The 22,797-nt window shown below is 41.4% G+C and overlaps 2 protein-coding genes across 3 annotated transcripts in view; both read left to right on the top strand.

The window, feature by feature from the left end:
• il17rd (interleukin 17 receptor D) overlaps positions 1 to 19,892 on the top strand; it is a 35,622-nt gene extending 15,730 nt beyond the window's left edge. Inside the window, exons 3-17 of one of the 2 annotated variants that reach the window (XM_072381508.1) lie at positions 2,880 to 3,002; positions 6,388 to 6,506; positions 7,139 to 7,259; positions 8,725 to 8,769; positions 9,460 to 9,611; positions 11,772 to 11,837; positions 11,986 to 12,040; positions 12,305 to 12,415; positions 13,638 to 13,822; positions 13,909 to 14,024; positions 15,945 to 16,199; positions 16,281 to 16,723; positions 16,760 to 16,838; positions 16,971 to 17,260; positions 17,469 to 19,892. In XM_072381508.1, coding sequence (XP_072237609.1) covers positions 2,880 to 3,002; positions 6,388 to 6,506; positions 7,139 to 7,259; positions 8,725 to 8,769; positions 9,460 to 9,611; positions 11,772 to 11,837; positions 11,986 to 12,040; positions 12,305 to 12,415; positions 13,638 to 13,822; positions 13,909 to 14,024; positions 15,945 to 16,199; positions 16,281 to 16,723; positions 16,760 to 16,838; positions 16,971 to 17,260; positions 17,469 to 17,593 — 2,285 coding nt within the window. In that variant the 3' untranslated portion in view covers positions 17,594 to 19,892. Of the gene's footprint in view, positions 1 to 2,879; positions 3,003 to 6,387; positions 6,507 to 7,138; positions 7,260 to 8,724; positions 8,770 to 9,459; positions 9,612 to 11,771; positions 11,838 to 11,985; positions 12,041 to 12,304; positions 12,416 to 13,637; positions 13,823 to 13,908; positions 14,025 to 15,944; positions 16,200 to 16,280; positions 16,839 to 16,970; positions 17,261 to 17,468 lie in introns of both variants that reach the window. The other variant, XM_072381507.1, reaches the window with a different exon arrangement.
• Positions 19,893 to 21,248: 1,356 nt separating this feature from the next.
• The window catches only part of arhgef3 (Rho guanine nucleotide exchange factor (GEF) 3), a 39,884-nt gene continuing 38,335 nt past the window's right edge, over positions 21,249 to 22,797 (top strand). Inside the window, exon 1 of the mRNA XM_072381504.1 lies at positions 21,249 to 21,506. Within this exon, the coding sequence (XP_072237605.1) occupies positions 21,472 to 21,506 (35 nt within the window). The 5' untranslated portion in view covers positions 21,249 to 21,471. The remainder of the gene's footprint in view (positions 21,507 to 22,797) is intronic.

Here is a 22,797-nt window from a genome sequence, read left to right as displayed (position 1 = left end):
AAAACAACCAGCAATGACAAAATATCATACGCCTGTTACAGTGAAAGTGTTTGACACAAGCAGCTGGTTAACGTGCAGCTTTCCGCACCAAAGCCAGGCAACATTTCAGCTTGCATTACAGGCGTTCTCTGGCTTTCTGTTGAACATAGTCAGTGAATTTCATCCTTTACGTCCAGCTGGCAGAACTGATTCTCTTTTTCAACGTCTTTATAGTTCTCCTCTGAAAACTCCTTTTGTTTTCATGTGCCACTTCATATTAACATTGTAAAAGCTTTGTTTGGTCATTTAAAAAAAATAAAAATAAAAAAACTCCCTCAAAATGAATAGAAAATACAAAGGCTGCTCATGATTGCACTCGATTAAATGCATTCATGCACAACACTGATGGGTGAGTTAGTTTGGCTTTGAAAACTTCAATTTCGTATGATTTTGGTCTGACTAACTCAACAATTTGTAAGTAAAAACTGAAGAAAAGGGTTCTCCTCTTCATCCAGAAGTGAACTTTGGCCCTTCTTTATCCGCCATCTCTCACCACCGCTTTGTCTTATAAATAAAATTTGAAGACAAAGATTAAGGAAGGAGGAAGGAGAGCGACAACCTCCTTCCTCTTATTCATGCAACTCATCGAGGATGCAGGAGGAGGAAGAGGAGCAACCAGCCGTGACCTTCTCCTTTAGCCCTGAACATGACTCTGCTCTGATGAGGATGATGAAGCGAGAGGAAGAGGAGCAGTGACTCGTGTCCAACCTCCTCTCAGTCATCTCCATCCTTTATAAGCTCCTCTCCTCTGGACCGTCTTCCTCCTCCTCCTCCTCACCTCCATCAATACGTGGTTGGCAGGAGGAAAGGGGAGCAGTCAGTCGTGTCTGAGTTCACGCCCCCTTTTCTTTCTGCGTCCTAAGTCCGTCTTTTCTCCGCCGATCCATCTCACTTCATGGCTGGCTGCTCTTCATCCTTCTCTGCCCCTCCATCTTCCTCTTTTACAAGTTAAAAGAAGAAAAGTGGTGGATGGAGGAGGTGTGGTGACGACAGACAAAGTGGTTTATGAAATATGGATGACATATTAGACACCTGTGGACTCTGTATCTGGCTGCTGATACAATCTTCCTCCAAAAGATTGGGCTGCACAATTAATTGATAATTGATCATGCGATGTATAACAAGAAAGTAGATCTAAAGATCATTTAATTTGGTGGAGTCCAGAGTGGAGAATCCCAGTGGTGACAGCAAAGATGCAGTTATACTGGTGCTGAAAAAAGGAGCACATGCCCCAATGGAACTTTAAGGCTTTAAAACTGACGGCTATGCACCAATAATGCATTTACCACAAGTAACGCCACCAATCACAACAAAGTGCACTTTGAGATATCTGTTAAGGGCAAGGAGACCACATCTGCATCAGTTTCATGACATGGCTCCAGTCAACACAGTTGAAAATGGAGGATTAAAATCGACAATATAGACTCTTAAAAAGAGCTACTCTCTGCTCCAAAGTTATCTCATTTAAAAGGTCTAAGATAAGGAAAATTTAAGTTGAGCATTTTATTGTTTCATTGTTTAAAGTCCTCTAGGTTGCACTTTATGTCTTCTTGAAAGAAAAAGAATCATTTGACAGAATCATGATCTCAGTTCACATGGTGAAAAATCATGATTCACATGCAGTGTTTGGTTTGTCCCTCCTGGGCTACTGTAGGGACATGGTCATGCAATGTGACCCACGGCGAGGAGGAATTCTTGCAATCCTACAAAACTAGAAACGTAGTTATGAATCCTATATTGGATTTTTTTGGGTGCCGAGGGAAAGACTCCCAAAAGTGTTTTTTCTGTAGTCGAAAATAAAATAGAATACCTTCATTTGTCATTGTCACAGTGTCATGTTTTTGGTTTCTGTGACACCCTTAGCTGTGAGACCAAGATTAAAACTGTCATCTTTAACTGGTTTAATTTTTAATTCACTGATCTTTTTGTGCAAGAACTGTTTTTGTACCGTAGCTGTGTTGCTAATCTGTGCTTTAAGTTTATTTTTTTCTTCGGTAAAACAAAGCACGTCGAGTTACACTTGAGCTTGAAAAGGGTTTTATGAATAGAGCTGGGTTTTTTTGTTCTGATCCCATGAAAGGAAGATGTCGTGGAAGACAAACTTAGCAGCTCAGTGGGTCAGAGCAAACCACAAATAAGATTTAAATCATCAATGGTTAAGAGTTGTTGATAAAGAGGAAAAATGAGCACCACAGAAGTATACGGTGCATTTCATGGCAACTACGGCTCTTACATGTCAATTATCTTCTCTCTTGGGAAGCTCCCACCCAGAGGCTTGAATCTTAGAGACTGGTTTCACAATGGAGCCTCAAACTTTTAACCAAAGCTCAGGTATCATTACAGTTTTTATAAAACGAGGCACATTTCAAAGATGTGGACCTTTGACCTTTTTTTACAACACCACATATTTAAATTCACAGGCTTTTGCACTAACGAACTGTCACCTCGCGTTGTGCGTGAGGAACTAACTGAACATGAGCTGCAAAACTTTACTATGGTGCAAAACTGCTGTGAAATGCTGTTACTCAGCTACCAAAGTGATCCAGAAATTATCCAAGTTATTATGAGAGTCGTTGAGGACTCAAGTACTAGCAGTCGTACCAGCCTTGCAGTCCTTTGATTTACTCTGCTAATAGAAAACGTTATAAAGATGAGAAGTTGTTGTCGATGCTTTCGGGCTTCGGATTTTTTGCAGCTCAGATTATTATACTTATACTTTTCATGGCATAAATGAACTCGGGACGGGACTTCTGTATGTCTGCAGAGCTATCATTAATCAGTATTTTTTTTGTGAAAATGTCATTTCTGTGTGCTACCTGTCCATGTTTGTCACCCTGCAGACTGCTCATTAAACTACCCGTTGGGGAAACACGTGATCCATGAGGTCGCCAACATCTCCTTCAGCCACCTGGCCTGCGAGGATCAGGCCGCCGTGGTCGTCCACTGGTCTGCAAGTCCACTAGGTACAGCCTGCCTGTTCACCTGTCTGGTTACCTGTCAAGGCTGTCTGTTTTTGTAAATGATTTTTCACAGGGGCAGATTTAGTGGTAAAACAGGGAGAGTTGAGAGGGGAAAAGTGAGCTGGTAAACCCTTTAAAGTGCTAAGATTACCCGGCACTGTGTGTCCCTTTGATCAGACCCGGAGAGGGAAAGAGAGGGGATCACATCTCACACTACAATGCCACGATTTGACCGTGAAGGAATGTGTGTGTGGGTGTGTGTGTGTGTGATCAGTGTAAGGTGAACCTCACTCTTTTCGCTCTCTCTGCCAGAACACAACAGGAGGTTTTGTCACAGAGGCAGAAATCTTCCAGAAAATTTCCACGTCACACTAAAATGTGAACAGCTGCCATTTGGGGGAAAAAAAGATATTCTCCTCAGTTCCTCCTCAAGTTCGACTGGTGTTTCTTTTTGGGATTTCTTATTATTAAGGGGCTTGTTTAGCTACAGAGTTGATCTGATATTACTATGCCACTGTACACAAATGACACTGAAAAAGCATGATTGAAGTGTCAATGATTTAAAGTAACAACAGTGAATTTGGCTAATTTTGAGCTCTTTGGCTCCCCCTACAGTTGGTAGATGTAACACCACTGTCATAAAAACAAATGTATAGCCCTACATTTGTGTTGAAGAGGTCACAAAGACACCATCAAAAGCCCACAAAAATGTCAAGTGACTGTAAAGCAAAACAGCGGAGTGCGGGGCTGGAAACCAAAGCGTGAACTGTGGAATATCAGCCTCCAGGAGCTCAAGGGTGGTTTCAATCCCGGGAATGTGCGAAACAAAAGGTTCACAAGCGTCTTTAGTGTTGCTTTAATTTTCAAGCTGCTCAAATCAAGTCTTTAAATGTCTCCAAAATACATGTTGTATATTTCCATTAGTTTGAGTCTTTTTTTATCTTTTCACTCTTTGTCAGTCACAAGGAGAAGTTACACAAAGAAATATACAGTATGTTATACAGCCAGGCTGTGGATATTATATATATGTATATGTGTAGATTAAAAGTAGATAAAAAACATTAGGACTGTGCAGAGAGATGAGATAACTGCAACATTCCTCTTAGCCCAGGAGCAGGACAAATCTGAAAGCTCACGTTTCATCCGCCCTGACATAATGTGTCTCATAGTCCTTTTGTTGGTACAGGTTTCCACCCAACCCTGTCCAACCTTTGATGAGGCTGGATTTTACAAAAGGCAGCTGTTAGGACACCTTACTGTTCACTGCCATTTTCTAAAATGCAACAAAACCTAAAATCTTTAACTTAGTTGTTTTAACCTTTTATTTAACAGGCAAACATAAAAGGTAACGATTTTTAAGAGTCTTCAATGACCAGCTTTGTTATATTTAGATAATAAAGACGTAACCAGAATTTGATGCCATTAACACACTGAAAAACAGAAAAGTTTATAGAATATACAAGTAACTGCGTTCTGGAAGATTCTTCAATCAGCAGATTGGTTGATGACATGCAAAATTCTCAAGTTTTTCTTAACAGTTTCGTAACATCTACTGAGAGTGATAATGTGAAAAGACTCAGGGAGTCTGGGGAAATCTCAGTGTGTAAATACCATGGACGGAGACCACTGTTGGATGACCTTAAACACTACTGCATGATAAACCATCAACCCATCATGATCAATGCAGCCACATGGGCTCAGAGGACCCTGGAAAACCATTTTCGCATCAATAAAATCTCCAGAAATGTAACCTGAAACTGTATTACACAAGGAGGAAGCCATATATCAAGTGTGCGCAGGAACACGGCCGAGTTCCCTGAACACTTATTCATAGATGGACAGAAAGACAGTGGAGACGTGTTCTGGAGTTGGATGAGTCCACGTTTCATCTGCTTTGGGGAAAAACTACTTGCCAAGGATGAGAAAGCATCCAGGACAGAGACCGACACTGATGAGCCATAACAAAGCCAAAACTGATGATGCCTAATAAAGAGCATTCTCTCATCCTTACTAAAACAGCTCTGACCAGTCAAGGCCATACTGTACGGCTATGGGGGCTGATTGGTCTGCAGAAATCTTTAGGTAGGTGTCAAAATAAAGTCCATGTGAGTCCCAGGATGCAGGTTTTCCCAGCAGAACATAGCATTGGATCAAGAAGAGACGTGTTGATCACTTTACCTGTAAGTGGTTGTAATGTTATGGCTGATCAGTGTATGCGACCATCAAGCATCCATCTTTTTCCAGGAGACGACTCCAGACCTAATCCTGTGTGACTTCTGGCAGCATGGCTTCATGCACACAGTGTGTGCGTGTGTTTGACTGTCCTGCCTGCAAACATCTGTCTCCTATTGAAAAAGTACGGCGCATCACGAGGAGGAGAATCACAACAACAACCGCGGACTGTTGAGCAGCTGAAATCTTGTATTCAGCAACAATGCACAGATGCCTCATAAAAACTACAACAGTTTGTCTCCTCAGGTCCCAAACTATTAAAAAGTGTCATTACAAAGAGGCTGATGGAACACAGTGGGGAAACATGATTGTTTTAAATTCAAAATACAATGCAGTTGATCAGTAAAGGCCCTTATGAATAAGGGTTAAAAACAAACCACCAAATAAATTCAGGATTTAATTTTTTGCTGCATTTTCAAAAACTTAAAACAAAGTTTTCTGGAAAAAGGGTTTGCAATTTGTCTGCACTTTTGTTTTATGCAGTTTTTTTTTTTTTTTTCAGTGTATGAGATTTGAATGGAGCGTTTTCAAAAATGGCATCTAGTTGTTACTCTTCCTGACTGGTAACGGACTCTAACTTTCATTTTTATTTTACCACTTTTAAAATAAAAAAAAAAGATTGGGTAAAAGTGTCTGGAGTCAGTGGGATTCGTCCTCTGCACACATTGTTGACTTATTTGAATAATTTATATTTTTGATACAAGCCGAAACACGTAGAGGTTTCAAACCTGGTGAAGAAATGGCTAAACCTAAGCCGTGGTGTACCTGATCTCAAAATGCAAATTATCCTCATGTCTGGTAGACAAAGAGACATGTTCAGAAATCTGCCTGAAGACAGAAAAACCTGTTCTACCGCTCTGTCTGTGTCTCTCTTACACAGCTAATAGGAAAAACATGTCCGGTGGATCTGAAGGTATAATTACAAGACAGATGTGTTTTCAAAGAGGAGGAGGAGGGAGAGGGTGAAAGGAATGGTGGGGGGCGGGAGCGTTGAAGAGGAGGACAGGAAACAAGGATGGAGCAGACAGGAGGAAATGAATTCAAATGAAGAAACTGAAAGAGGAGGGGAGGAAAGGGGACAATAGGTTGGACAGGTGGAGCAGTGTGGTAACAAGGAGGGGAGGAGAGAACTGAACTTCCTGTTGCATCTCTGCAGGGATTGAACACATTAAAGGCTTCAGAGTTTATTTGGAGGACAAGAATCCAGAAGGGAAACAGTGTCAACACCTCATCCTCAAAGACCCACGACAGCTCAACTTCTCCTACAGGAACACGGTAGGACCAAAAAATAAGACGACAGTCTGGATTTTCACAAACCAATCACAATAAACCGTTTGATTTTTATATTTATACAGAGTTATTTCCCAGTCCGAGACTTATTCTGACTATAATCTGCTCTTCCTTTGCGTATGGGCCCTGAAGTAATCGCCTCCTGACATGACTATAACATAAAACGTGAGGTACAAAATCTGCAGTCCTTATTCTGACCAAACATCACCAGTTCAGTATAAAAAATCAGTCTTTTAAAAGTCTGTGGCCCTGGAGACTTAGAGCTCTTATACACCAAACCAAAGCCAAGAATAAGTGGCGACGGTAGAGCTCTCTGCTGTGCACGATTGTTCCTGAACGCACCACAAAAACAACCTCCTCCTGCTGACAAAAAGACACAGCTTTACAATGCAGAGTGGCGCAGGAGTATATAAATGATTGAGTCAGTTGATTTTCACTGTTTTTTATTCAATTTTGCACAGATAGAGGACTGTTACTGTTACTGCTGTCATATACAGCCAAACTAATAGTGCTCAGTGTTTGCTTCACTATCCCTGAATGTTTTCTTCCATTTATCAGTCGTAATCAGACTCGTTATTTATTTATTCATCTGGGATTTTACATTTTTCCTCACACAGAAGCTGAGCAGTCAGCCGTTTGGTGGTTTGACCTTTGACACTGACTACATGGTTCGTGTCGTTCCTTTCCCGTCTCTGATGAACGAGAGTTTTTTCCCTCCGTCCTTCCTCAGGACCAACTGTAAGTATCATTGCTGTCATACACGTGTTTTTCTCAAACAAGTCAGAAATCAGCCCATTAAAGTATTTCCAGACTGCCGCTCAGCTCTAATAAGATGCTCATATCATAACTGCAGCCTCATCTGACAAAATCACCTTTAAAGTGACTTAAAAACAAAGTTTGTGCAGTGAATTCCGCTATGCTTCAATGTCTTAATGTCTCACAGACAAAGTTAGACCGTGCCTCCTTAAATGTAAATATAAATGTGATAAAGAATTACTCAGAAAGTAAGAAATTTAGCAGAGATGTTCTCTGAAAGGTTTTCCTGATCTCAGGAGGTAGAGCGGTCATCTATCTGCTGAAAGGTTGGTGGTTTAATCCCAAGCTTCTCGATTCCATGTTAAAATGAGGCAAGATGAAAAAGTGTAGGAGAATGTGGCTTGTATTATAAAGTGGTTTGATAGCCTTTTTTTATTATTTTTTTTTTACCAAAGTGGTTCCAGAGCTGGTGCTGCTGGAGCCAGTTCTAAGTTAGTTCTTTCAGCTTGTTAAGTTGGACAGTGATCACAAACATCACTTTCAATATAAGACATTAAACAGCAGGAAAATGAGAGGAAGTCTGAGCTCATGTTGTTCCACTGCTGCTTTAACTGCAAATCAGGGTTGCAGTTCAGTTTTAAATTAACCAGACTAGATGTGGCACTGGATCTGAACAAGGTTTTAAGCTGGGCCGGTAGATCTCCATAGTCCTGCTCCCAGCACCTGGTGAAAGCGGTGTGCAGCATCTCCAAAGTCCTTGTCGTGCCACATGTGAGGCCAGCTTACTTAAACTTTATTTTTTTAGCACATTTAAAAACAACTGTTGGCCAAAGTGCTTTACAGGCTCGGATTTAAAAACTCACATGATTACAATACATGGACAAGCCAAGATGTCTAGGTTCAGCTCAAAATGAAAGCCAAAGCGAAGAGGTTGCTCTTGAGCAAAGACTTGAAAGTAACACTGTCCTGGGCAGTTCTGTTATTGTCTGGAAGGCTGTTCCACAACATGGGGGTGGCAACCGAAGCGACCCTCATTTCTGAGCCTGGATCTGGGCACATCTAGAATCATCTAGTTTAATGACCTCAGGGCTCTGATATGTAAAAGCTCAGATAAATAAACAAGGCCCAGCCCATTTAAAACCTTAAAAACAAGCAAGAAAATGTTAAAATCTATTCTAAAAGGGACGGGGAGCCAATCAAGTGCTTACGCTTTTACCAGCTTGTTGGTATAACATGCAGACATCTTTTGAAGCTATAAAGATGATACTTTCCCACTTTTGGGTTGGCTAAGCTTAACACTACCTTCACCTGTTTCTGCTTGAAACAGAAATTAAAACTGACATCCATATGGAGAGGAAAACACCAAAATGTCAAGACAATGTCTTAATGTTTAAGACATTGAGACAAACTGTGTAACCATTTCTCTGTGTGCGTGTTTCTTTTCCAGCGTGTGAAGTCCTGCTTGGATCGGACAACCTGGTCTGCAAACCATGTAAGTTCCTCAGTGTCGTCGTCATAAGCAAAACCACATGGAGACGGAGTCAGTATTTGGCTGCTCTAATTAGTCCACAGAGGTGGACTGTCTTGTTCCAACACTGGTCCATTGTGAGTTAGACACACTCTTTAACTTAAATCACTTTGATCAGGACAAATCGGTAACAAAAAACACTGTTTCACACATTGAGAGGAGATAACGGCTTTCTTAAAGCCGTTAGAAAAAGCATGGACTGTACAAACATGGTATTAGAGGAGCAAATCAGTCGTTTATGATTTTGCAAGATTTTGTGTACTGTATATACAGACTTGTGTAGAGATAAAGACTCAGATGCATGGAGATTTTTTACTACAACAGCCTACATGGTAAATTAATTCAACAACAGAGTCATGTCAGACTCTCCACTTTGCCTGTCTCACCATCTGTCATTAATATGAAAAAAATGTGTTGGTATTCCCAGTGGAAAAGGAGGAAAATTTTAACTGCAAATTCAAATTTGAGTAGAAAGCAGAGAGGTTTTATACTTATTATAATGTGATCAAATTTACATATAAAATGAAGAAAAGCAGGAGTCTATTTATCTATTCCTAATTTCTCTCCTTTCTTTTTTAAAGCAGTTACCAGATCATTAGTGCATATCCCTGCTTGCCATGGGAGGGTGATTTAGTTTTCTTTCTATCCCTACAGACTGGAAGCCAAAGACCCTGAATGTGTCTCAGCTCGGGTCGAACCTTCATGTGGCCTTCGATCAGGCTCCGCCCTCCTTCGGCTTCCACTTCTACTACCTGTACTACAAACTGCGGCAGGACGGCCCGTTCAGGCTGCAGCGCTGCAAACCAGTAAGACCAGCTGCTCTGTATGTTTCTGCATGACCATCAAGAGCGAATCTTATGCAACAATCTGAAAAACTAACAAAAAAATCAAAACTAAAAGCAGAATTTGAGTGACTTCGCTGAAGAAAAATTACCGTAAGAGATTTTTTTTTTGTCAGATGAGACTATTTTCCTGTGAGTAGTATTAAGGTGTAGTTTGACTGATGCCAAATGGTGTTTAAATGAGTGAAATATAGCATTTTTATTTACTTGATGTACTCAACAATTCCCATCCTCTGTTGTCTCAGACATGAGACATTGATACAAACTTAGACTTTTTCTGCCTTTCAAGTGGCATCTCCATCTTTTCTGTTTTTATTAAACCTTGATTAAAACAAAGTTTCTTCAGCCTGAACCCTCTGAGACAATATTTCTGTCATTTCTTTAAGGAGTCTTCAGGAATAGTTCTCCAGGCTTCTTGAAGGACATCCCAAAGCTCTTCTTTGGATGTCGGCTGCCTTTTGTTTCGTTCTCTGTCAGATGATCCCACACTGCTTCAATAATGTTGAGGTCCGGGCTCTGGGGAGGATTCATCCCTCCATAAGACCTGTTACCACTGATTTTCAGCCCACTTCTTGTGTTGTTTTCCCAAATTCCTCCCAAACCTGGGTTTTTCACATCCACGTGCTGCAGTTCTTTTGGCCACTTGGTACCTGTCAGCTGCTTCACAGGATCATTCAGCTTCAGGTCCTTCAGTTACCACCACAACAGGCACCGATGGCCTCCTTGCCACTGATCCTGGAAGGGTCATCCACAATGGAGGCTCTGAACATGGCCCATTGGGATCCCTCCCTAACCTCCCACGATATGTGTCGAACGCATGGACGAGGGCCTCCACCAGATGTTCCCAGTTCACCCTCTCTAACCGTTTGGGTTTACTGGGTCTGCCTGGTGACTGTCCCTGCCACCAGAACCAACTCATGTGGCCACAGTTCTGATGATACAGCTAGAAAATCCATCATTAACCTTTGGCCTAAGGTGGCCTGGTATCGTGTACATGTATGACGAACAACTGTGTCCCTCATGGTCCAGGTTGCTCCATCATTGCCTGCCCACGCCACCCACGCCTGGGTTATCTGAGCTGCTGTTTGGTGCATGTACACAAACCAGCCGGACACCAAACTTCATCACCTGCAAGCTGCGGTTTACTTACTTTTCTGAGAGCATCTGCCCAAACAGTTCATACCCAGAACTTCTCTGATGGTTCTGTAGAACAAACCATCAAGTCTACCATCCTTTCAACATCTAATCATTAGGTGTCATTTTGCCATTCACCACGTCTCCAAACTGATGTTCTCTAATTTACACCCTCTTTTCAAAGTATGACAGGCCAGCTGCCCCATCTGTTGGTTGTTACTTCTCATATGGAAACTTTTCATCCAACTCCCCGCAGAGTCGGTAAACATGTGGCATTACTCAAGTCATGCCCCCCCCCCCCAACCCTCTATGAAATTTGGCTTTCCGCTCCTCCCATTGTGGCCATTTGGAACAACTATAAAGTCGTTTGATTTTATCTAATTGTGGGAGACTTTAATCTGGCCCAAATATCCAACCACATCCAGTGTCTTCTACCTGCTCACGTCCACACTGGAATGGGGTTTGAAAAGCCTTTTGTTACAGCCAACTCGTGGTTGCGTTCTCCTTGATGTCTCTCCAACAACTCTGTCTTTTCATGTCTTTGTTGTCTCAGCACCATGACTCATACAAACAGGGATAACATTGCAAACTTTTTCACTGTCTGCCCCAAAGGAATTCATGGTGCTGCAGTTGTTCATGTGAAAATAAAAAAAAAACCTTGTCCTCTGCACACATCAAGTCATTCTGTAAAATATTGTGTAATAGGGTTTCTGATTTGATATTTAGGATTCTGATTGAGTCAGAAGCTTCCCGTCAGTTGTAGCTTTGTCTAAAAATGTGGCTTAAACCACAAACCTTCGTCTACAGTTACTTGTGGAGGTAAAAAGTTGAGGTTTTAGTGTACATGTCGCTGCTAATTCAAACAAAGACAGACTTCATTCTGGCTCTGAACATTTCCATGAAGTTTCAGATTATTCTCTCCTAGAATTAGGGGGTAGTGTTGGTTTTCAGTTGATGCAGTCAGTGTTTTCATAAGTCAACTGTTTGCAGGACATGAACCAGGCCAGGACGACATGTATCCTCCAGCATGTCACTCCAGGGACCTACACTATAGAGGTACATAAATGCAGCACAGCACTGAGCTTTAACTGGTTTCCACTAGACTCTGTTTTATCATTCATATGTAGCTGTAAACAATTCTTAGTTTCAGTTTTCACATTTATTTAAATGCTCATTGTATTTCTTTACTTGTCTTCTGTATCAGCTGAGAGACGATGGTAACACAACCAGGAGGCAAACTCAGTACTACGTCAGCCAAGGTGAGAGACACACACACACACACACGACTAGTTGGACATTGCTGACAACGAGGTTAAAGGTCATCTTCTGCAGAGACCCACTCAGAAACAGCTTGTCAGCTAAAGTAATTAATGTTCTGCTAAAGAAAGAACTAAAGAGATTAAATATTTACAGCTTCTCCTAACAAAAACAGACACATTTGTATGTCAACCGAAATAGCTCATAAAAGAGCGATGTCACGCTTATTCGGTTTCTCATGCGGGGTGTGTTTGTTCCCCCACCAGTCCACTCCCCCTGGGCGGGGCCTATCCGTGCGATGGCCATCACGGTGCCTCTGGTCATCATGTCTGCTTTCGCCACCCTCTTCACTGTCATGTGTCGCAAGAAGCAGCAAGGTGAGAAATACAGCCCTCTGTTTTATTGCTTTTTTTATATTAACTCGTTTTCTACTCGACGACGCAGTGTTTAACAACAGCAGCGCCTGGAGGCGATCAGGACCATCTTACTAGTGTTATTTTGTGTGTTTAAATCAACAACTGTAAACTTAAATGATTACCTGTTTCTCTGTTATTCTCATTTTTTATGGAGATAATTTCGCCACCCTTCCAGGCAGCTGTTTGGTTCTTTTAGTTTCATTTCATCAAGCAAAGACCTGAAACCTGTGATGTTAGGTGTGGGGGGGTCTTAGCACTGCAGTCTGCAAAAATATTGGAAACCAAAGCGAAATTGTCAGAATTCTAAAACAAAGCCCGTCTACTGGAGCTCCTCCCTCCCCTGTTCAAAGCCCCATTCGTAGTGCAGGCCCACAGGGACGCTGTCCAGAGGCAGCGGCTAGCAGCCCGATTACAAAAACAGCGTAACAGTCGGGGTTGATGGGTATATTTTTATACGTTTTTAAGTGGGTGTAAGTGTTTTTATGCTTGTGGCACCAAGCGGACGATCACTCTAAACTCGTTATAGTCTATAAATACAATGATGATAAAGGCATTCATTCACGATTGATATAAAAAAAAAAACAAGAAAACTACGACTGTTGACTGTAGTTTTGGTATTTCGATTTAATAAAAACAACACGTAACTTTCTCCACAGCTGTTTTTAATCCACAGCAAGCTAAAATGGAAAGATTATTGAAGGTTTTTATTCGAATAAAGTTCCTAATGTGAGAGGACCACCTGAATTACTGTTGCAGTTTCAAATATCCTAGTGTCTTGGCTTTAGTTTAATTGATGGGGCACCATTTCTCAAATTTGAGATCAGGCTTCACTTTTGAAATTAATCTTATATCCTTGTTTTAAATGTTTGTTCCTTGTTTTTATGTAGTCTACAAAAACCTAGTAAGCTTTGTATTTATTCGTTGTGTATTAATGGAGGTGCACACAGTGACAGTTTTGATACAGTTAGTTACAACAGGTCCAGACAGAAATGTCTCAGCAACTACTGAAGTGATTTCAGTTGCATTTTGTACAGAATTCAGTGGTAACGACGTAATGTTTTCACAGAGCCTCTTATCAGCTGCAGGAAGTTCAGTTTCATGACTGAGATGGATGGAAATGTAACGGGTGAAACTGTGTCGCTGTGATTTAAATTTCTGTGCTTACATTTCTCTCTGCTTTCAGAAAATATTTACAGTCAGCTGGATGAGGAGAGCAGCGAGTCGTCCAATCAAAGCGCAGCTTTGAACAGTGAGCGACCGTGGCCCCGCCCCAAAGTCTTCATCTGTTACTCCAACAGAGACTGCCCCAAACACACCGGCGTCATCCAGAGTTTCGCTTACTTCCTGCAGGACTTCTGCGGCTGTGAGGTGAGGCAGTCATGTGATGTGAACGCAATGTGACAAATGGAAAACATTGTCTGAAATAAAAAAGTCTTTGTTTTTATTGTGCTCAGGTTGTGTTGGACCTGTGGGAACACCTGGAGATGTGCAAAGAGGGTCAGATGTCATGGCTCAGCAGGCAGCTGGATGAAGCAAACCACATCATCATCGTCTGTTCCAAAGGCCTACGGTACTCCCTTTACTGAACTGTCTGAATAACGACCTGTTCCCTGACAGATTTTGTATTGGTTGTAAAGTTTTCCAGCTCACCTTCAAAGCTTAAACTGACCTTCTCCCTCGATAATTTTTTGACACCACTTCCAACACTCAAAGGCTCAATTCCATTTATTTATAATCAAATTATTCTTCTAATTCCAAAGCCCTTAAGCTCTATAAAGTCATTTTGAGTGGGAGTCTGCACAGAGATCCTAAAATGAAAAGCGGTACACTGTTTTTATTATACCAAGGCTCGGCTGGCTAAGATATATGATGGGAGTATCTTCAACTTGTGTCGGCAGTCCCCTGCAAACTTCATACGTGTGTTCTGGCTCTGCCCATCCCTGAATAACTATTGGTTAGAGATGTTTAACACCCTGTCAGAGGTAGTTGGAGAGAAAATTGAACCTAATGCTTTGGGCTGTCGCTGTAACCGCAAAAATGAAATATCGCGATATTAAGAAGCCCACCGCGTGCTGCCCAGGCCCACCGCCATCACCGCACGTGACCTGATCTCACCACAACACACGTGGAGAAGGAGACAAAGGCAGTTGCACTGGTATCAAAACCAAGTGTTACTTTGCCCCTTGGGGAGCGATTCGGCTTTCAGCCAAATGAAAAGGGGGGACCAGCTAATTTAAATGAGGAAATCTGTCAAATCTACAGTTTAAAAGTTTAGCCTTCTCCTGAATTTTGTTTTTAAGTTCAATCCGTTGGAGAAACAACTTGCATCTGGCATCTGTGCCGTTACCGCCCTTTGATCTGCATTCAATAAAATAAAAAGTGTTGTAAAGTCTTTTTTTACAACCTTTTTTTAAATGTGTTAGCGCCCTGTTTCAGAGGAAATATTGCAATGAGTTTAGTAATTTAGTAATTAACAAACGAATTTGCTAGATAGATGACAAAAAAAAAAAAGATGCAATAATATCGCGATATTGAGCCGCCCTGACTCACCGCAGGGGGAATTCTTCAACCGCGACAGCCCTACTAATGCTCTAAGTGCACTGCTGGGGGTTTCCCCTCCAGTATGTCCCCTCACCAAATCCAAAAAGGTTTTTCCCACCCTCTTAGCTAGTAGGCTGATTTTGTTGAACTGGAAATCAACAGCATCGCCCTGTTACATCCGCTGGATTAGAGATATTCTTCATTTTCTTAAGTTAGATAAAATCAGGTGGTCATTAGGTGGTTGCCCCGGTAAACTATGAGGAGATTATTCTCGCAGTCCAGTCGACTCTCTGCTGTGTTTCCATGTCAGCTGCCTGTAAGTGCTCCTTTTACACTTTTCACTTTTTTATGTAGTCCTGTGAGCATCCAAAAGACTCAAATGGCTCAACAGATCCTCTCAGCTGCAGGTCTACCAGTGGCCACTAGATGCTGCTAAAATCTTATTTTCTTTAAAGAAATTTCAAGCTATGGATTTAATACTTTAAACGTTGGTGTTGGAGGCTGTGATGTTTCTCTGTAGTTTTTGAAACTTAAAGAGTTATGTTTCTTGTATTTTGTCCATGACCAACAGTTGTCTCAACCCATCACAATTGTCTGTCCCTCTTTTTGTTAAATATAGTTTAAAAATCATCTTCTACTTTCTTCTGTCTGAGCTTCTTATGTTTTTTTAAACTTTTTTTTATTCTTCCTCTCCCCTTAGACCTCCAAGTCATCCTTCTTATTGTGTTTATTTTCTCTTTTGTCTTTTTTCTGTGACTCATATTAAATGAATTAAGTAACTCTGATTCTAAACCCACTGCCCCACCTTCATGTAAAGATGCAAAGGCAAGCAAAAACTAAAACGATATCCGAATACGTCTTCTTCTTGATCTTTAACTGTAATCAGCCCTGAGGTCCCAATTTAATTTGATTATATTCTGTTTTAATCATCTCAGTGGTCTTCTTGCAGATATTTCGTGGAGAGGAAGAGCCGCCGGGGAAAGACGCCAGTCAGTCGCCGCAGTAGTAGCAGCAGCAGCAGCTCTCCGATAGGTGGATCAAACGGTGACCAGTTCATCGTGGCCGTGGCCATGATTGCAGAGAAGCTGCGGCTGGCAAAGCAGAGTGAAGGGGGCGGGGATCAGGAGCTGAGCCGCTACATGGCGGTTTACTTTGACTATTCAACAGAAAACGACATCCCTACCATGCTGAGTCTGGCTCCCAGGTAGAAACACTCTTCTGCATACATTTATTGATTGTTAAAGTAACCAGCTGCACTCTGATCAGTTTTATTTCCCATGTTTAGGTTCAAGTTGATGGACCAGCTGCCTCAGCTCTTTAATCTACTCCATTCGAGTCAGTCTGGCCTGGCTGACCCTGAGCAGCAGCCTGTAAACGTCTCAAGGAGGAACTACTTCAGGAGCAAGTCCGGACGCTCGCTTTATGTTTCCATCTGCAACATGCATCAGTACATCTGCCAGAATCCTGACTGGTTTGAAAAGCAGCTGGCTCCTGCAGGAGGGTCCTCAGCCTCCTCTGACTCCTCCTCAAAACCACCTCCTCTCCCAGCCGTTCCAGCTCCAAGCCCCCCCCCAAAACCTGCCTGCTCGTCCTCGCATCAACCCGTGCAGAGGTTTGACTCTGGCTTGGTGCTAAATGAGGTAATGGTGAGGACGCCATCGCTGGAGGGAGTTGATACAGTGACGAGGAGGAACATGCTCCTACTGGCCCCTGGCTCCAGTCCTAGCCCTAACCCTGGCCAGAGTCCCAATCTCAGCCCTGGACCCTGTCCCAGTCCTGGACCCTGTCCCAGTCCAGGACCCTGTCCCAGTCCAGACCTGCCACCCTGCTCTTTGTCCTCAGGGTAGAGTCCTTTTGTTTTTCTATGATCCGTAAAGCCAATTCCCTTTTCTTACATCCTGGTTTGTATTTTAGTCTTTAAAGAAGGTAACATGAGACCACTCATCAAACTGCATTTGCTTTTTGTCTCTTTCAGGCACACTGCTGGAATATCTGGAGCTGAACTTGATGAGATACCTGAAGAATCTTGTGCCTCCTCTTCCTCCTCATCTCCTTTAATTCGACAGGATAGGGTGTGCCCTGTCCCCGCCCATGCAGAAGAGGACCATCCCTCTGCTCCAGAGGTTCCTCCTCCTCGCGATTCAGGCATCTATGATTCATCTGTCCCTTCCTCAGAGCTCTCCATCCCCCTAATGGAAGGACTGTCACATGACCAAGCAGACTCCTGCTCCTTGGCAGAAAGTGAAACATCCTCGTCTGGGCTGGGTAAGACTGACTGTCAAAAACAGCAACTTTTTAGATCCTCACCAGATGTGTTTACATATAAAACATAATTTTTCTGATATTTTATTCTCATTTTCACTCTTTAACATGCATGTTACATATTCTTTTGTCATGTGACTTCTTTGTAAAGGCAAAATGAATGACTTTCTAAATGAAACGGACCGTTAACGCGCAGCTGCGTGTCTTTCAGGTGACGAGGAGCCGCCTGCCGTCGCATCGCTCTTCTGCAGCGCCGCCACAGTTTGCAAAGCTGAGTTGCACCACCATCATCACCTGGAGCACAACGACACACTCGCACACGCAGCATCATTGTAAGGGACGCTCCGAGCAAAATCAAGACAGGACCAACGAAGTGATGTCATTACAAGGCCAACAAAGCACTGGTCCTGAACCTGCAGGGGCTATTATGGTCGTAGAAATAAAAACAGAAGAATAAAAAGGCATTGGAGTGGGTAACTGTGCAAACCACTTGGTTGTTAAAGTGTAGTCTGAGGTAATTTGGTAATATTTGCTGTCTCGAACATTAATAGCTGCACAGCTATGGTCAAACCACTTCCTAGCAATTATGGTAACCACTAATTCCAGACCTGTAGTGTCCTCTGTAGCTGTGTGTTACATCCCCAGGCTAGTCTAGGGGGAGACTAGGGGGAGACTAGGGGGAGACTAGGGGGAGATGGAGTATCCTAGACAGGGAACATAAGGAGACAATCTTAACAGTTTTCCTTTCTTTTATTATGTTCTCTTCAGTTAACAGTCAACAGAAAGTCAGCGTCTCTTCGGGGGGGGCAAAGGCCAACACAACAAACAAAAGATCCCTAACTGTAAATTAAAAGCACTACTGACATGTAGGGAAGGGAAATATACAAAGCTACACCTGAACTCCTAACTTCATCAGGTACGATCAACAAAAATGGCAGCTCTCCCCTACAAGGCCAATCTGAACCAATAATTCCAAAACAAAGACATAAACTAAGACTGACATAACAAAATGTCCATGACCTACACAAAGAAAGGGCAACCAAGTGGTCAAAAGGCACAGAAATGCACATCCCCGGTCCTTTTATTACCCAAATGTGATTGGCTGGAATGGACCAAATACCAGAAAGGAAGGAGTTGGTCCTGGGAAATAGCACTGATGTGTGCTGGTAACGACGATAGCCACTGCATTTTGATACCCTGTTTATGTAAAAAGCACAGGTCCCTTGTAACTGTGGTAACCACTGAGCTCTGGAGCGCCGCACCCTGGTAACTATGACATCATCCAGAACACTTCCCTCTGGTGCTCCCAGTTGTTCTGTTGGCTCCTCTGGCTGGAAGGGATTTCAAGGACTGGATCTCCAGATGCTGACAGAGTAGATGAGCTTAAACCAAAGACTGCCTCATGTGAGAGTTGATGTTCAGCACCAGAAAATGAAGCCAAGACGAAACTGTTGTTTCAGACACTTGTGGATGCAAGACCCAGCGAGCTCCATACAGTATATGTGAAGATGTTACCGAACAACATGCAACAGCATCAAAGCAGTCTGTTGACTGTACAGTCACATTAAGGGCATCACTATTAAGGCAGCAGGATGTATTTTGCAATATTATTTGTATTATTCTCAATATTTAAGACTAAAACCAACTAATCACTTTATAATTTGGTGTTTGGTTGTTGAAGAAGTTCATTTTTTTTCATTTAAATGTGTGATTTTAATTTGAGAGAAACACTTTATCAATATTAACTTTGAGTTTTCACACATTTTAACAACATCCCTTATTTAAGAATGTTTCCAGCACAGAAATGTCAGGAACAGGACAACCACCACTTAAACATAGATATGAAATGGTATTAAAGCCTGAAAATGTGATAAAATATGACGGAAGAGTGTAATTTATGTGAAAAGAAATTTAGAATTTATTTTCTCTTCATTTTAATTCAGGAATTCAGACCATACAATTCTCACCTACAATATTTCTACTGTGGTTACATTGTTTAAGGTATTGATTACTGATGAAATGCTTTGTAATATTTTTCTCTAACGTTGATACAAAGCAGTAAAGATGGGCCATAGTTTCAGAATGGACTGTACATTTCTGCCAGGAAAATTAAGTTTTAAAAGCCAAAATAAGGAGAGTGTAAATAAATTTACTTTTTAGATCAAAATTCAGAGATTATCATTTATATAAATTTTTTATTTTAGTAATTTCTCATTTTTTGTATCTTTTTCTGGCAGAGATGGGCTTCCACATGTGGTCACGTTTCTGATCCTTCATATCCATATTTAATATTAGTCACAGGAGACTTTGACAGGTATTTAGTCTACCGTTTTCTTTGTGTAAGCACAGTTTTAAGCCTTTATAAAGTCTGTTTTCTGACTTAAATGTTTGAGTTTCTGCTGTGTGCCGAGCAGCGGCTTCTGATTCGTCTAAAGCTTTGTTTGTTAGAGGGCAAGATTTATCATTTCCTACCTGTAAATATTATTATTTTTTATTTTTACCCGGGAACGTCTGAACTGATTCAGTTTTGTATAGTTAGATTTATATTTTAGTGTTTTTATCCATTCTTTTTAGAAATGTACTGTTTTATAGTACCTCAATGTAGGAAGCAAATAAATCTATCTTGTCAAACTTTCATCTTTTCATCTTTTCTCTTATTGGCTACGAGTTTATACTCGCGGGGTATTTGAAGAGTTAAAAAGCCATTGTAAAAAAGGACTTCTCAGATGAATAAATATGTAAATACAAAGATATTCATGTTGAAGTGTTTCGGCCATCATGTTGGAAGTATTCCATCTGCTTCATGGCTGGTAATCCTCCCTCTTTTGCTTCAGGCTGACAAACAGGTTTTAGTTTCTCAAAGTAAAACACCTCGCTGACATAAAGACCAGCAGACAGCTCTATAGTGTGTGAGCTGTGAGGCATCAATGCCTAAAACAACAGGGGCCACTAAAACTCACAGAGGCCTCAGAGTGCAGTAATCCAGTCCGGAAACGACTTCCCTCCAAAATAAAACCATAAAGGGTGACAGATAACTGCTTGAGCTGGTGCCCCGTGTGCAGAGGCCAAAGCGCCTCTGTGTAGACGACCTGGTTTCGAGTCCCAGCCTGAGACCCATATCATTATTCTCCCCCTCTGACACATGTCATGCCAAGAAGCTTTGAAATAAAAGTTACTAATAAGCATAAATCTTTGAGTAGACCATATGTCAACAACACACACTTGCTTTGTAATCAGGAAGCAGTAGCAGTCTACTTGTAACCAATGATAATAAATGATTAATAAAACAGTAATTAAAGTCCGTTCTCTTGAGATTAACTCAAAATAGAGAGATAACTCAAAATAGAGAGATAACTCAAAATAGTTTTTTATTTTAGGAAGGTGTAGTCAGATCAATCAGATGAACTTCTATATTTGTTATAACTGAATAAATCGAATATATGATATTAAATGAATTTAATATCATATAAATGCTTAATTGTGTTTAAGCAGTAAAGTTTTACTGAAACTTTTTTTTAAATTAAAACAGTGATCTATAATTCAAATCAGAGGATTTGCTGATCACCCTCTCAGACGTGATTTTATTGGTGCTCCAGCCTCTCTTATACCATCATTCAAATCAAAGTACGATGACAAAACGTGTTGGTGTAAAAAATAATTGGTTTTTTGGTGAATTAGTAATTTTCCAGCAAACAGAACATTTCAGGAACCTTTTGCAAGGTTTCTTAAGGTCGCTGGGTTGTCATTGAGTAGAGATTTGAATTATAATCAATTCTAAAAGCTGCTCACATGATTAATATATTAGATTCTTCTCGATAAGTTTACTGATCAGAAACTGTTAAATAAGCCATTAATTGTTAATTGTAAAAGGTCTGTGCTACATGTAATATCCACTATAACAGATCTTTGATGTAAACATGAGCCAGGGTCTTTGTTTTGAAGGTGTACCCGGAAGTAGGAGACCTTGCTCTAACTGGAATTTAACATTTGAAGGAAGGAGGATTAAGGAATCACAGCGACTCTTTAAGAGTTGTTCAGCTGAATCTTCGCGTTAAAGTTGAGCTTTTTCTCGCTTTTGGAAGGGAAACTTTCTTGTTCTTACTCACCTGTGCGGTGACAGCACCCGGAAGCTGCGGTTTCGGTGCGTGTGTTTGTTTTTTCAGATCAGTTGATTGTGGGTCTGTTTTCGGATCGTTGGGAGGAGCTGCTGTCCGATGCAGGCAGGTGATGGATGTCAGCGGGGTTCAAGGTGAGAATAAGCTGCTCAGTGATGCAGGAACTTTGTTTTATTCACTTTTACATAAAGAAAAAAATAGTAAAACTTTGAAAACGGGGTTTTAAGAGTTAAGCCCTTCACTTGTTACACCCCGAGTTTGTCTACAGTGTTTAAAAACTGTAAAAACACACATTGAAGCAGAGAGAAAACAGACAGAAATGAAGTTTTAATGCTGCCTTGTGAGTCATAAAATCGTCTCACAGTGACCTTTAATCTCTGCAGACACACACATGCTGGCACTAATATCTCTGTGAGGACCCTCGTTGACATAATACAGATACATCAACACCCAAGCAAAGACCTGATACTGACCTGAAACCTTTAAACCAGGTCAGAACAACTAAATGTGGTCCTCACAAAGCCGGTCACACACACATGGTGGTACTTGTATATTTGTGAGGACCTGCTTTGCACTGGCCTTGTGCCCTAACAGTGTTTTGAAACCCTCAGTATGTCCTCCCAAAGCTTTACTCCTCAAACTGACCCTCCCACTGTCATCTGTGAGGTATGGAATCAGCTTTAGCTGTTGTTTTGTGCAAATGCCGCTGCATCAGAAACCAAATCTCTACTGTAGTGGGATGGAAGTAAGTTCACATTTAAAGTCTTGCCCTCTGGTTTTGTGCCATACCCCCTTAAACCTCCATGATGGTAAACTGAAGCTGATGTTATTCCAGTAAGATCTGTTGTTCTTAAGAGCTTCTTTCCAAGTCAGGAATGTTGGGTTTTCTGTTTTTGAGAGCATAAATGTTCAATGAAGTTGAGGTCAGGTGACTGTGGAGGTAAATCCATTCCTTGGTCTTCGAGTAGCTCTTTAAAGCTTTATTCCATGGCAACGGGAAGATTGTTTGTGTGTTGGAGCAAGCTGACTGAGCTATCCAAAGCCCGAGTAATGCCTGGATTATAAGACCCCAGATCCAGATGAGTTTAAGAGGAGACGTCTAGGATGCAGAGCAGGAACAAGAGGGAGAGAAACGAGGAAAGTTAAACCATTTCTTCCTTTGATGAAAAGATCAAGCTTGGAGCTCTTATGAGGACACAGCAGGAATATCAGAAAGGCAATATTTTCAACAACTAGTTTATTGATAAAGATAGAATGAACAAAAATAACTGTGATTTAACACAGAATTATTCAAATTTAGCTGCACTGACACATTAATTCACAATTAGACGTATTCTGTAATCGGTCACAGGTGGGGTGATATTTTCTTTTGCCTGATTATATTGACATATTTTTAGATATATGATAGCTGTTGGCGTACAGTAT

Source organism: Leuresthes tenuis, unplaced genomic scaffold (assembly GCF_036924035.1).
Source record: "Leuresthes tenuis unplaced genomic scaffold, fLeuTen1.0.hap1 SCAF_3, whole genome shotgun sequence".
Taxonomy (NCBI): Eukaryota; Metazoa; Chordata; class Actinopteri; order Atheriniformes; family Atherinopsidae; genus Leuresthes; species Leuresthes tenuis.
Note: the sequence above shows the minus strand (reverse complement) of the source record. Positions and strands in the feature narration are given on the sequence as shown.